Source organism: Pleurodeles waltl, chromosome 4_2, assembly GCF_031143425.1.
Source record: "Pleurodeles waltl isolate 20211129_DDA chromosome 4_2, aPleWal1.hap1.20221129, whole genome shotgun sequence".
NCBI lineage: Eukaryota > Metazoa > Chordata > Amphibia > Caudata > Salamandridae > Pleurodeles > Pleurodeles waltl.
Genome location: NC_090443.1, coordinates 544532859 through 544549055, shown reverse-complemented (window position 1 = coordinate 544549055; position 16197 = coordinate 544532859). Strand labels below are relative to the sequence as shown.

Here is a 16197-nt window from a genome sequence, read left to right as displayed (position 1 = left end):
TTGCAGGAATGCCTGAGGGTAGCGGGCCTCCCTCTGATGGAGTTTGGCACTCGTTCCTTCCTTATAGGTGTGGCCTCTGAAGGTTTCAAGTTGGCAATGGTGAAGGCAGCTGAAGGGCCTGGGGAAGTGGAAGAGAAGATGTGTGTGGTGTTATGTTTGGTATGAAATACATGTTCTTTGAGTGGCAGGAGTTTCACTGTTGGAACATATGGATTTGTGGGCATTCTTTGGTGAAGTGGACCGAACAGCAGTTTGGCGGCAACTAGCTGGATAGGGAGAGCAATAAGGCAAACTGGTTTGGCCTCAGTGACATGCGTTGTGGGCAATTGGTGTCAGCCTTTTGGGAGTAGAAGGCAAAAGGGGGCAATCCTCATATGGTGGTGATTCACCTGGGGAGAATTAATTAATACAGTCAACAGGGTTGGAATGGATACCGTCCATTTAGCAAGCCTTAGAGATGCTGAAGGTTAGCTTGGTGAACACAGAGGGGATCTGGAAACATTTGCTGCCCTGGTGGGTGTGGAGAAGAGACCAGAAGCCAGCTGCAATAGACAGGGTGAGAAACGAGTTGCTTGGTAGGTGACAGGTTTATGCAAGGTGAAGAGGGTTATGGGAATATTGCACATGGACCTAGTGTCTGAGTCTCCTTCCTTGTTTCACCATGATATGGTCCATCTGTCCGAAGAGTGGAATAACTTGCATTGAAAGGGCTGATAAGAGCGCTGGAGGAGTGGATTAAAGAACGCAAAAGGATCTGAATTGGGCGGAGGGACAAAGAATGCAAAAGGATCTGAATTTGTCGAGGAAGGACACCTCTTTTGGGTGGCAGAGGAAGGCAAAACTGGAGAACTGAGTAGGTGAAAGCTAGGAGTTAAGAGGAAGGGAAGGCGTGATGCACTGACGTGACACCCACTCTTTACAACGGTTGTGTTGGTGCCTGGGGAGGCACTTTTTCCCACGTCTGCCACCGAAAGGACCACCCACCCTGGTACATGTAGTAGATCCAGAGACAGAGCTACAAGAGCCTGGTGGTTGTGAGGTGACAGTTCTGGTGAAGTATGCTGTCACTGAAATGTAAGTGGAAAAAGGAAAAACTGTGGACATTATTTGGTTTAAACTGGGGGTAAGGGAGATCGGAGGGCACCTGAGTCAAGGGTTGGAGCAAGGAGGACAGCATGATGCAAGGGCAGGCAGGATCAGCAAGAATATTTTGCGTTCCTGGGTGAGTAGCCTAAGGACTCAGGGCTTTTTAAAAAAGTTGTTTGCAGTTTCAGAAGTGTTATGGGGGTGGGATGTTGGGGTGGGAGTTACATAGGAGAGGTGGGATGACTTGGGGTTTTCTATTAGTTCAGTTGGCAGGGTAGTGTAAACTGGAAACTCTGCTTGCTTTAACGAAGAGGCTTTTTGCACTCAAAGCAAGTGGAGTAATGGGATCATTTCCTCCTGTCAATAAAAGCATGAGGCCTCAGCCTATGCGTAAGTGGAATTCACTACTGCAGTTGCCGGAGCCAATCTAACAAGTGGCTTAACAGGTGTTACAATTTCAAAACATATGAATTCTGTGATAGTAGTATTCTCAGCAACAAAACTGCTAAACAAATGCCCGGGAATAATGATACCTGTAACACATTTGTTTTCCATTCAGAGTTTGCCTTTAAAAGTGCCACAACATAATTTCCTAGTTTTGCCTTCTTGTGATAAAAAGAGTCGTTATTATGTTAAATACATATAGTGAAGTTATTACTGGCCTTTTACTCTATCCTTTAACTCAAGTTGCTTAGTTCTTGATAAGAAAATTGTCCGATTACTGAAGTCATCGATTTGTGCATGTGACAACTCTGCCTCCAGATCTGAATTTAAATCCAGCACATTTGGCGATATGATTTCAGGCATTATTGACCAGTTAATAATCATAGGCACTGAAGTAGTTTCTTTTTTTCGGTCCAATTTTGAAAACGTTCTGAAAAAATAGTACTCCGAACAGAATAAAAAACAGAACAGTCAGTGGGACAGCAAACTCTCAATAAAAAAAATCTGGATTATTGCAAAACATTTTCTTGTCAAAGTGGACCTTAGCGGCAAAATTGAAATGAGCTGACCCATCGTCACACCAAACAATATCAAACAAAAGGAATGCAGAATGCTGAAAACCCATAGGCTTGATTAAATGTATTACTGAATGGGCAAAATTTAAACTTAAGTCCAAACGATTTAGCATGATTAGAAGAACTGCTCCCTGGAATCTAGCTTGTCTGACTTGTCAAGCAATAAGGAGAGAATTCTCGGAGTTCAGGAACGTATCAAAATATGTGTACTGGGCATATGGATGGTCATTGATGATTTATTTCAGAATTATTATGCAATATTAAACCCTGCAGTGAAAGCATTCCATCAAACGCATACACAAATGATAATACATTTTATTTAATTTGCAAACAAATACCATAAAAAAATTAATAGGAAGGTTGGAGATTTGTAAATTCAATTAAAGCCACACCTCATAAATAGCATTTTCTGTTTGATGCACCTGCACTGCTCCCACGAATCAATTTGAGGATCCCAATTTAATTTTTAGGTTCCAATTTCAAATTCCTTGACATTTACAGTATGTTTTAATACCCCAGGGGTCCAAAGACCACAGGTGGGGAACCACTGGCCTAGGATATGAGCTTCTGAAGGGTATGAGTCTTAATCTGTTAGGTTTGAAGATAGGGTATGGAATTGAAAGTGAGTACCTCCTCAAAACAAATCTGCTACTCAATGACTATATTTACACAAGAGAAACTTTGTCAAATAATCATAGTAATAAAGCAATAAATACATCCAATAAATCAAAAAAGAAAACGTATGGAGCTTGGAGATTTTAAGGCAAAGATTAAAGTTTTTATTTCCCTGACTGTTTAGCAGTGTTGAGCAATAGAAGGAATTGGTTATTCCTGACATCCCATCACCTAAAAAAAACAGATAAGAGGGAAAAACTGTTAGGAAGCAACGTCTTGTAACAAGGACGTAACATAGTGAATCATCAAATTAAAGGGGATGTCCTTGGAAATCATACTACGATCAGTATGAAAGCTAATTCTGTAATTAACCAAATTATAGTTTCTTAACATTTATTTCACGTAGCATGCTGGATAAGTGTGGTCCTCACTGAGCTTGTTGAAGTTCTTAGATTCCTCTCCTTGAAATGTAGCCAAAGGCTAGGTGCTGAAAGATAAAATAAGAGTTGTCGGGCGGGAATGTCCTCTGTATGGTATTTGGGCGTGTTCCCTTGCCTTGAATGCCTGTGTGTGGATCTAGTACCTTGCCTTTTATTTCAGCCCTGGTGTGATGTAAATTTATCCTCGGCCTGTCCCAGACTATGTGAGGTCCTGGACCTGTCCCCTGACATAGAGGGGTGCACCACCAAGCATTCCCTCTGAGTGCAGAGAGCACTAATGTCCCTGCCTGGTCACGGTCCAGGTTGCAAAACATAAAGCAGTGCTGGCTGCATACTATGCCTTGAGATTGAAAGTGTAACTGGACATTTCTTTTTGCCTTAGTTAGCTAGGGGCATACGCTACCTTTCTCATATTTTAATAGGTTCTGATGGGAGCCTGTCAAAAATAATGGAAACAGTGATGGAATCAAGCAGGGATGCATAATGGGTTCCCTAGCACTGCATTCTTTGCTCTGAGTCTTGGAATCCAAGTTTCCTCCCACTCTTCTGTAGTGAGCTGGGTGTACTTTCTAAGTTAATACACATTTTACATACAAGTATAATTGAGCATTTTTCTTTTCTAAATAACATTGAAGATAAAATGTAAAGTATTTGTTATTTAGTGAGAAAAGAATCTCAGACCAAGGATTACGCTTGGTGCGTAGTCTAATTAGAACACAGTAGTTAGAAAAGAATATCGTATTTAGAAAGACAAAAATGCACCAGGAACTAAGATCGACGGCGTCAGGAGAAAACTCAGCGGATTCTTGGGACATGACTACCTTTGTAAAACAAAAACAAAATCTCTGTTGTGTTATGCAGATTATAACCTTTACCTTTTCGATCTATCATCCAGGGTCAAATGTGAAACAAGAGAAATAATCCCATAAAAGTCAGAGACTAAAGTAGTTCTAGAGCACAGAAAGTTCACTGTGCAAGAATATGTAAATTTCACTTTAAAAGTGAAGTTATCGTATTCTTTATTCTTTGCTATATGTACTATAGGAGTATTTTTTAAATTTAGGAAATAGTTTTCCTAAATTAACTTATAACACAGGCCTATATGAAAATCAATGGTTTTCTTGTTTCTTTTTTCTTTTTTTTCTTGTCCTATATTTGTGTGAAAACGAACAGTATGAAGTATGATATGATATTGTTTTCAGTAAAATCATTTTTAGTTATTTTTAATGATGTAACACCAGCCTGTGTCTTTATCATTTTAGCTATCAGGGAGTGCAGGGCTTCATGTTTCTTCATGATCCGCAGAATTATTGCAGAAGTTCTTTCCTTGTTGTGCTTGTATAGAATAAAGTAAAAACGATTAAGGACTTTATGAGTTTTGTACCATCTGCTTTACCTATTGTTACTAAACACATGCATTAGCAGTTTTTAGAATTGTTGAAGTGAGCATGAAACATTGAGTTTTCTACATGGATTGGAGTTTTTTTTGACCTACGCTCAAAAAATAAAGGCAAAGCAATGATCTACACGCATTGGTTTACGAATCGCATTTTGTACATTTGTAGTACTATTTCAGTACTAAATGAATGCTATAGAAGACACTTTATTATTGTCCTTTATGTCACAGTGATCATCTATACATGACAGTTTATACCTTATGTTAGTCCCAGAACTAATAGTTTAGTTGTAACAAGGTGCACTTAAAAGCCATATTAATGGGCATTCAGTCTAGGTCAGCAGTGGAAACCCATGTGGTATAGGGTTTACATTTCATGTTTAAGGAAATAATTTGCCACTATGTTATAGTTAATTAGGTAAACTAACAGTCTTCATTAAAAAAATATTAGTTTTAATGGAAAAGGTATTTTAAAAGTAAATTTCAAATGAAAAGAATATAGCAATATGTTGTAGTTACATGAAAGGGTTAACAGAATCTTGTAATTTTGAATCTACTGTAACATGAGTCTAATAGCTTATTAATAATGAATGTAAGGCTTATAAATACTAAATGCATATTAAAATACATAAATGAATGTGATGTTTTCACTCACTTGCACTAGCCTAAGTGAGGCCTGAAAGGCCCTGCTTTGTGAAACTGCAGAAAATCTTTAGTCTTTCTTGCAAACATGAACTTTCTTTCAGATACTGTTCCCATGAGAAACGTAGCTTAGAAACAGATAGTCCATTGTTTTATGCATACCAGGCTTATTAGCTAAATCTTGTAACCCGAATATTCAGGAACTGTGGAATACATATATATATATATACTGTATATATATATATATATATATATATATATATATATATATATATATATATATATATATATATATGTACATATATATATAAATATATATGTATATATATGTATGTACATATATATATAAATATATATATATATGTATGTATATATATTATCATATATTATCAACGCATATTTCGTTCCTTTCAGATTTTGTATTGATTGTGTTTTGCCATAATTGAATGTTTAGTACTTTTAATGTTAGTTTATCTGAACTTCTTTCGGAGGCTTAGGCAACCTATTATGGTTCTTTATTTTATAGTCTTGTTTTGAGAATCATTTATGTTACTCTCAGTATTCATTTGTAATAATGTCCTTTGAACGTTGTTTCAGCTTGGAGTATCATTTGGGTGGCTAAATGGGTCATACTGTAAAATTTAATTTGATTTGTTGGAGTGTTATGCCAGTATCTCCACACCCTTCCATGCTACAAAGATCCACAAACCTCACCTTAGCAAATATCCTGTGAAGGAGAATATGCTAAGGCACGTACTTTAAAATGAAATTCGTGAATACGCCCTAACGAGTGCCAATTTGGGAAAACAAATGTAGTTTTTAATATGTGCGAGGAATGTTTAGGGGAATTTTTATGTGATATGGGGCCTAAGTGATCAGAAAAAACCTGTTTCAACTCATATGAGAGTTTGAAGCCTTAGTCATGGTTGTGCAAACTGTGATGGTCTCATGACAAGCATGTTACTTTTAATATAGCCTTATAACCTGCAATAGCGGGCTATACCGGCCAAAGAAGGCCCGCTCCAGCATTAAAGGCCTGAGCTGAAGGCAAGGGCCTTTAACAAGGGAGTAGGACTTTAATGGCCGGTATAACCCACTATGGCGGGCTATAAAGCTATTAAAACATTCTGCCCATAACAGCAGAATGTTCTAATTAGTAAAACAAAGGCCTGTTGGAGCCCGAAGGGGTTGAAATCCCCCCGGGACCCAAAGTCTTTTTTTCACAGCTCTTGCTTTGAATGTTCTACAGCTAACAGTGAGGGCAGGACCACGGCTGTTAGTTGTTGAACATTCACAGCTGTGAAAGGGAGCTGAAGTCAGGCCCTGGCTAAACCGTTTTTTCTCATTCAGCCGTGTCAGGAAGATCCAGGAGCTAAGGAACATTCCCCACCCTCCTTCCAAGGCTCAAGTGATTCTATGAGGTACGAGAGGAGTAGGGGTAAAGCTCTGGTGTGCCCTGCAGCACAGCCTCTGCCTTTCACTTTTCCTTGCCCACTGAAGATGCAGGGGAAAGAGAAAGGCAGTGGCTGTGGATTAGAACATTGAAATGTTGAGAGCCGCGGGCCTATATCAAGTCTATGTAGTCCTCTGCTGCTCCATTGTCTTAAGTGGAGAGCCTAACATTCCAGTGTTCTAATGTAGATGAAAATAGAAAGTGAAGATGTTACAACTAGGTATGTGAAACCTAAAGGGTCAACCAGAGGCTGTAAAGATGTCTGTTTTAGTTGTCTGAGCCAACAAATGTCTTACATATATTGTTAAGAACATACAAGTCTTCAGATTGGGTCCCAGAGAAAAGCTGTTTTTAGTTAATGTGAAGAGACTGCCAAAGGCATCATATTGACATAGACAGAACATTGAAACCTTTTGTTCAGTTTTGATGACTTTGTTACCTTTGTTGAATTATGACTGTTTACTAGTTGCTACACAGGCTTGTCTGGAACTATATGTTGGATTTTAGTGATGTTGGCACAGACTGGGGCATGTCCTGAGGGCCAGAATGGAATATGAACTTCTTGTTGTTTTGTTCTGGATTGATATGTCTCTGGCCTGTGTGGCGAGAATCAAGTCGAAACTCAATTTATCTTTCCTTGTCCTTCTCTCTAATAGACCAATGATGCCTTAGGAGCCACATGGAACTGGCTTTACTTCATTCCTCTCATCATCATCGGATCCTTTTTCGTACTCAATCTTGTTCTGGGAGTGCTGTCTGGGTAAGCAGAGCCTCAAAATTCTAATATATAATGTGAATTTCTAATGCTGTTAACCACATATTTGTTACACATATTTGTTACTCAATATGCTGGGAATGCATTCCTCTAGAAAGCTGCCCAATACACAATGGTTCAAGTATTATGTCTTGTATGTAGGCTCTAATATAGTCTCGAGCTACACAAGAGCTTATCCTGCACTAATTTACATCAGCTTGTTATTGATCACCTCCAGGGTATCAGTTAAAAATGCAGTCTTAGATCCTTTTCACTTCTTGATCTCCATCTAAGAATTATCTCTCAGAAGTCTGATGTGTCTCCATGTTTCTTACCCCTTTACCATCCTCTGCCATGGTGTAAGGCTCCTTATGTATCCATTCTTTGGCCCTTCCATAATATGTGGAAACTCCAATGGATGAGAGGAGGAGTGGGTGAATCACTATAAGCGTTTATAAAGCATACGCATCATGTACCAATCTGACTATGTAGTGGGTATCAGGATCAAGGCCAGGTGCTTTCTACATTGTCACCTTTGATCCTTGTTTTCTTTTTCTAATTAAAGAAGTATTCCCTGGGGGGAACATTAATTCATCACGTTACTCCTCCTCCTCTTATTTGAGGAATTATCTCTGTTGCCTAGGAATGACTTGTGGCCTCCATCGTTTGTTGAATCTTTGACCTCATTTTAGAGGGATCTTCTTTCTCAGTTAAAAGGATAATGCAATCTATAGACGAACAGTCCCTATGAAAGACACTGAATTTGCAGTCTTCACTCCTCACTTAGTGCTTGGTCTCACTCTTATAGGAATTATTTCTTTGAGATATGACAACCGTGCAGTCATCATTCCTTGTTCAGTCCAGACATCTCTAGAGAATGGATCTTCTCCATTAGCCCTATGACGCCTTTCTGTTATAGTCAGTTCTTGAACTTTTATTTATAAAAATATATCCTGTTACATGAGAGGACCATTAAATCTTGATGACTCAATATCATGTTAACCTCTCCACATGGCTATCATCTCGATGGTTGGAAGAGGTGTTCAGTTTCCTACTTAGGTAGTATCCATTGTCAAGGGGATTTTTAGGTTGAAATCCCTGTGTTTATTGCTATGTTGTCTACAATCACAATGCCAGAGTGTTTTCTTAAGTTCCCAGATGTTGTACATATGGTGCCCACCACAAGGATATATTTTTGAGTTAAAATTGATTCTAGCTATTCCTCTTATGCACCATTAGTGTCACAGATTTTCAGTAGGGGTGGAGTCCCAACATGTCTACCAGTGTACCAAATGGGATTAGTTCTCCTCCCTTGAACAAGTCCCACACCATAAATATTCCCACTTGTTCCCAAGTCACTGACTGGTTACTGCTTTGCATTTCCATGGTTGATAATACCAATTCCAGTGTGATTGTACTGGTAATATGGCACCCTCTGCTGGTGGCAGCTTAGGCATCCACCTTAGTATTCCATTCTCAAAAAATTGTCCCTGCTTTTGCCTGTGTCTCACTCCTCTATCTCTTGTCACAGCTAATATCTTGAGCTACTGTCCACTTCCTAAAATGCATGATTTTCACTCTTTCTCTTTTCACCCTTTCACCATAACACTCTTTCTCTCACTTCTCACACATCATTCATACACCTGTTTCTATCCATCCTCTGATAGCCTGCTCTCGCTATCCTTACTACTTCCCTCTTCCCCCCATATGCACTACTCTTCCTGACTAGGTATCTCACTATCTAGTCCCATACATAACTGTATCACATCTTCCTTTCACATGACTTCTAATCACACCTTATTCTTACAGTTTTCTCTCAAAGATCCTTTTTCTTGTCTCAAACACTTGACTTATTATTCAGTTGTCCATCAAATGCATCATTTCACATAACCCCTCAATGCAATGCTCCCCTCACAAATACCCATGCTCAAATTACTTTCCCACTTGTCAATCCTCCTTTATCATGCAAACCCCACGTATTTGCTCTTCTCACACATTTAACCTCCTTTACACTGCGTCTTCTTCTGCTCAAGCACTTTTCACTCTCTCCCTCACACAAGCCCTGCTAATGAGTTCTGAAGAGAAAATTCTAGGCACGGTTTTAGACGTGAATGAGTGCAGTGATGATGTCATGATCAAACATGGATACTTAATTGTATAAATGGAGAACAATGAGGTTTTGGCTTTGTGGTACATATGTGGCCAAGAGACCAAGGTAAGTGACTTTTCCTTCAGTTGTAGACAGGAGCAGAGACGAATGCATAGTGTACTCGCAGTGCTTCGCTTCTGCCCATGTTGCAGCAGTTGAGAAGGTAGGGAGTGAAGCAAGAGCAGATCTTTCTCCCCCTCTCTACCCATTTTTCAGCCCTTTATAGTGGGCTGCTGAGCTTTAATGGAGTGCCATGCTGAGTGGGGTAGTATATTCCTTGGGTGTCCAATTAGGCTTCTGCCTTTCTAGATGTCGAGTGGAAGGTGTACCTTGTGGCACAAGTGAATAAGGAAGCAAGGGCCATATGTACGAACACATTTTCCCATAGACACAGAATGGGCAAAACTGCTTGCTACATCTGGCCCCAAATGTGTGCTGGGTAGTTGTTATGATCCTGTTGCACTGTAGATTGATGTGGTAGTCAGGTGGTCACCCAGGAGCATGAGCAGCACCACTGATGCAGGTGGGGAGAATTGTCATGCCCAAGTCATGATGCTATTCAGAGTGTGGCTCGCCTTGCCACCCATGCAATGTGGTCCGTAGACCGACATCACATGAGATATACACTGACACCACTACTACTAAGAATGCGACCAAAATAGTGGCCTCTTATGTGTATTAGAGGTGGTGCTAGAAATGGGCAAAATACTGTAGGATCTCATAAATTGTGAGTCAAGGGATGGCAGCAGAAAGTGGGTGGGGTCGGGAGAGCAGTAAGGAGGTGGGCTCGTGAGGTATGCAGCCATGAGGATAAAAGTCTGACAAATAGCTTGTACTTTTGTTTTCAAACAATTCTACCCCAAAGTAATTGGAAGCAAGGACAAATGTGTTAGTAAATCTGTTCTGTCTTACTTAATTTGTCTGAAGCAGACTACATGGTAACCTATCTTGCAGAGTTAAGGCACTTGCTGACATGTTACCATAAAAAAACTACAGGTTTCAAACTGTGTAAGGACTGCCATTGACAGATGTTAGCAATTAACTCTCATGATATCTGTCTATGATGTCTGGCTCCAAGCATGGCTTAGCTTTGTGTGACTGATGCACTAAGATGAACCAGTAGGCTAACTACAACTTTGAAGCGAAACTCTATGTTGCGGAACTCAGGCGGAGGTTGAGGGAGGGCAAATGTTGATCGAAGCGTGCCCTCACACGCAAGACCAAACCAATGACTGATCATTGTCAAAATTGAGGTCTTTGGGTAAGTCCAAAAAGTCAAAAAACTGAAAACAAATCAAAACATGACTCTCCATTGTCCTACCACTCCCACTTGGAGTCACGCCTAGCCTTGGGTACCTCCAAGCCACGGAGTTTCTCGATTTCAAAACCAATTCAAATTTTGCTCCTGATGTGCCCTGACTTCCTTGAGCCATTGATGACTCCACAAGAGCTCTGGGAACTGAAACAGGTAATGGGCAAGATTTTTGGTACCCTTCTCAATCCCTCTGGAGTGTCTTGAGGCCATAAGGATCTGAGGCAGCATCCAGTTGGGTTACGGCCTGCTGACCCCCAGTGCTGGCTGTGCCACATGACCTGAAGTCCAGGCCGGGTCTACCGTCACACTTGGCTGCAATGACACCAGTACTTGGGCCATGTCTGATGCCACCTTTGGCGCCACAAGCAAAGCTATCAGTCTAGAAGCCAAGCCTGTGTTTAAAAGCAGAGCCAATAGTTTTATTGGATTCTGAAACCATCACCTTAAATACAACTTCCCCACCCAACCCCCATCCATCCCCCTTTCCTCCAGGGTTGTAACCAATAGACCAATGACCACATTTGGACACCAAGATCTTTCTCCAGTATGATGACGAGAATACAGATGATGAGAGCCACCCATATGATGATGAAAACCTTTTACTGGTTTTGCACGATGCCAGTGGTCTGTATACCTCTCCAGGCATTTGTTTTACCTCTCTCAATCCGGCCACAGAGGAATCTGTTTCCTATGCCACTATACTGAGGAGGGCAGCAGAAGTCTTGGAACTCACTCTATCAATGAAAGAGCTCAAAACTGTTTTAACTGAGGTCCTACACCCAGAACAGAAAAATAAAGCACCTCTCTTCTACTTTAATGAGGCTTTGTCCAATGTACTGATGGGCACTGGGGCAAAGCCATGATCATGCCCCTCAGTCAACAGGCAGAGAGCACGCCCCGGGGATGCCAGTTGTCAGGCAGATAGGCTTGCTGTGGGGAACCTGGATTTCCGCTTGCAACATCCTACCCCAGAAAGCCTTGTGGGGCAGGTGGCTCCAAGTAGATTCAATCTTAATGCATTTGTGACCACCTGTCAGGCATAGAGACAAAATGCATAGAAACATTTGGCAAATATATGTTTTCATTTGCTAGCCTTGCCTTCAGATTGGCGAACACCAACTCTCCCTGCTGTTCAGATACTTGCATGTGTTCTAGGATAGGGAGATGGAGATCTTGTTCTGAATGACATCCGGTTTAACTTACAGCACTTCATCTATGATGGCCTGGAGGCAGCAAATTACTTCATATGTTCAGGCCAGGATAATACCAACTGTTTGGGTACAATAGTTGGGGCCACTGGCTTATCTAATTATGCCCAACAGTGCCTGGTGGACTTGCCCTTTGATGGCTCTAGGCTTTTCAGAGGAAATACGGACTCGATTCTTCAACGATTTAAGGAGAGCAAGTCTACAGAATGCTCTCTGGGCCTAGCTCCACCTGTTTGGCAGTTCCCCAACAATTCTGCCCTTTTTGAGGCTTCAGGAGGGGATATCAACAGCTTTAACACCAGAACTTACCTCAACAACAGCAGGCCTCTCAGTCCTTTGAAGGTTGAGGCAGAGGTTCATGCCACCAGCATCCAGGCCCCCAGGAGCGACGATCTACTGAAATCCCAGGCCTCCGCAGCAAAACCACTTTAAGTCACTCTCTGCAACACACGATCACCCGGTGGCAGGCCATATCACCTTCTACCTCTCCGGCTGGGCACTGCGCACTCCAGATTGTGGAACATGAATACTTCCAACCCTTCTTTCACACTCCTGGGATATACCACTCACACTGCAACACCTCGCGGAGGACCACTTGCCCATATCCAAGGAGAAGTTCAGGCTGTTGTGGCCAAGGGAGAGTGGCAGCATCAGAGATCAGGACTGGCTGTTACTCCTGTTATTTCCTGGTACTGAAGAAGGATGGAGGCCACCATCCTATCCTTGATCTTTGTCCTCTGAACTTCTGCCTTCTGAAGGGCAAGTTCAAAAGGCTCACTCTCCCCCAAGTTCTGTCTGTCCTTGATCCAGAAGACTGGATGGTAACGTTCGATTTAGAGGATGCCTTTTTTTTTAGATGCCTATCCTGCAATCCCACAGTGGTTACCTGTGTTTTATCTAGGCCAAGAGGACTTTCAGTTGTCCGTGCTACTTTTTGGTCTTATCAGTGCACATCGCTGGGCTTTTCCATCAATGTGCCAAAGTCACACTTGATTCAATCACAACAGTTCCCATTTATTGGAGCCGTTCTTGATGCTGTGCTCTTCCAATCCTTCCCTCCACCATAACAAGTCCAGGACATTTGGGCTATTATCTCAATGTTCCAACCCTTGAACTGGGTCTCAGTAAGAGCAGCATTGAAGCTTCTCGTTTTTCTGGCTACCGGCATCCTGATTGTGGACCATGCCAGTGCCCATGGGGGCTCTGCATTGGGATCTGTATGCTCAGTAGGCTCAACACCAACAAAACATGTCAGAGTCCATCCAGGTGTAGGAGAAGACAGCAAAAGACTTGCAGTGGTGGCTGCTCAAATGCAAGTGCACCAGTGTCAGACATCTCTCTGTGACAGTTGTGACACATGCATCATTGCTGGGTTGGGGAGGTCATCTTGGGGAGCTGGATATCAAAGGACTCTGGTCTCCAGCAGAGACTTGCCTCTATATCCACTTGCTGGAGTTGCAAGCCATTCACTTGGCACTGAAGTCATTCCTGTTTTCCATCAGGGAGTAACGGTTATGGGTTCTCGTGGACAACACAACCACAGTGTGGCACTTCATCATACAGGAGAGTGTGGAGCCATGGGTCTTGTCTCATAAGGCTTTTTGTCTCTGGAAGTGGCTGAGTGCTTAGGGTAGTTCCTTAATCACCCAGCATCACGCAGGATCTTTAAAAGGCAGAGCAGACAGGCTCAGTCGACTTTGCCTAGTGGATCATGAATGTCAGTTACACTGGGAGGTGGCATGGGGCATCTTCCAACAATGGGGAGAGTCCTGGTTCAATCTGTTTGCCAGAACCTGCACAACCTACACCTTCATGTGTGAAGATTGAATGGCAACAGTTGATGGCTTTCGATCTTCCTCCTGGAGTGGTTGGTAACATCCTGGGAATCAGACACCTGTCCACTAAAAAGCTATATATGCAGTACACTGGGAGAGGTTTGATGTCTGGTGTTCACCCTTAACATAACCTTTACATAAACTTTACATGCAAAGTTGTCTGGCATTCTACTGTTTTGTCTTTCATTAGCCTAGCAAGGTCTTACTGTGGCAACAGTTAAGGGTTATCTTTTGGCCCTTTAGGCTTTTTTAACATGTGCCCGATCATCTGTCCCTTTTTAAATCACTTGTTTAGATGTGATTCTTAAAGTAACATCTTACCCCCAACACCTTTTGTGATGCCATGGTGGGACCTTAATTTGTTTTTCACCTATCTGATGTACACTCCCTTTGAATCAATGCACAGCTGCTCCCTACGTCTGTTGATCATAAAAACAAATTTTCTCATCACTATTACCTCTGCCTGGTGAATAAGCGCACTCCAGGACTTGTCTCCGCAACAGCTACGTATATCCTTCTTTACAGACAAGCTAATACTCAGGACGAAAGTGGCATTCCCGCTGAAGGTAGTGACACCCTTCCACATAGGCCAATCCATCACCTTGCTGGTTTTCTGCTCTCCTCCATACCTCTTTATGGAGGGCAAATGACTCCACTGTCTTGACGCTAAGAAGGCCCTTGGTTTTTACATAGATCAGACCAGAAGCTATCAGTTGGATTATCAACTTTTTGTGGGATTCTTGAAAGTGAAAAAGGGAAAACCAATGCAAAGAAAGAGCCATATTCTGATGAAAAGTTTTGTACATTAAGATCTGCTATAGGTTAAACAAAAAGTAAGCCCTGGAAGGCTTGCATGCTCATTACACCAGAGCAAAGACTTCTACTTCTTCACTGGCACATGGCGTGCCAGTCTCAGACATCTTCCAGGCTGCTACATGCGCACCCTTCACACATTAACAAAGCACTACTTCCTGGATAGCCAGATCTGGTGAGGCCCCCAATCTGACTGTAGGATTTCCTGATTGGAGCCATTCCGCAGACCTGCCACCTGAGGTGCTATTGCTTTGGGATCTGTTAACAAGGTGAGGAATCTGCAGTTGAAGTCTCTGTCAGAAGAACATGTTATCTTCTTTCAAGCCTTTTCTGGTAAAGATTATGTAACCGCAAATTCTTCACTGGCCTACCCTCCTCCCGGATCAGTGGAATGGGTTAATATGGTCCATTGATAAGATCCAAATCTAGGGATCTACATACTGGCATATTCTGATTTCTATTGGCTCTGTGTCCAATTGCGTGGTCAGAGATCAGAAAGAAACTGATGTCAGCATGTGGAGGTGGCACAGATATACTGGCCCAGTGTCACATTTGTGGTGGGATAGACCCAAAGCAGAGCCACATGACTACATTTCCCAATGTGCAAGAGAATTTCTATTCAAGATCCATTTGTGGGCTTTGGTTTATTCAGAATGTGATGAATCGTAGATTAGAATCTCTACCATAAAGGCATTACTGAAGATCAGTAACCACCGATCCTGGCAGAACACTGAAAGAGGAATGATCCACCACCCATCCCACATTGACGCCTAAGGCCTTAGTGTGAGAGGAGGCCTTTTTTTGCATGGTTAGCCCCCACATTTTGCCTGATGTTGATGTGTTCTAGAAGTTGGTAGTGTCAGGGGGCCCCTGCTAAACAGGATCTCTGGGCCAGAACTCTTTCCCTAAATCTGTTGTGATGCAAGGCACAATTGATTACACTCTTATATACCCCTATAACTACCTAGTAAATAGGAACCCCAGTACCCAGGGCAGGAGATATTAAGAGTAGGCCCCTGGGGGCAGCAGCACTGATTGTGCCACCCCCAAGGGCCCTGCACCCGGATGCACCCTGCCCGGCTATTGCAGGTACCCTTACTTTGTGGCCTGTCCACCATACACCACATATGTTATGAGTAAGTCACCCCTCTAGCAGGCCTTCCAGCTAAGGCAGGTTGCACCATATTATATGTAAGGGCATAGCTGCATGACCAATATGCCCCCACTGTGTCCTTGCTAAACCCAGGACATAGTGAGTGAACATAGCAGCCATTTTAATGTATGTACTGGGCACTGGTCATACACGAGTTCCCCAGCTACATGATGGCCACTCTGTACCCTGGGTTGTTTGGTATCAAACAACTCAGAATATTAAATCCAAACTGATCCCAGTATTGGATTTAACACTAAATGTACCCAGGCACCACCTTAGAGATGCCCCCTGCAAAAGCTAACCCTAACTGGCAGAGTTG

At 42.2% G+C, this 16197-nt stretch overlaps 1 protein-coding gene across 1 annotated transcript in view; it reads left to right on the top strand.

Annotated features, from left to right (window-relative positions):
• The window catches only part of CACNA1E (calcium voltage-gated channel subunit alpha1 E), a 1379194-nt gene that overhangs the window by 626113 nt on the left and 736884 nt on the right, over positions 1 to 16197 (top strand). The window contains exon 7 of the mRNA XM_069233198.1: positions 7308 to 7411. Coding sequence (XP_069089299.1) covers positions 7308 to 7411 — 104 coding nt within the window. The remainder of the gene's footprint in view (positions 1 to 7307; positions 7412 to 16197) is intronic.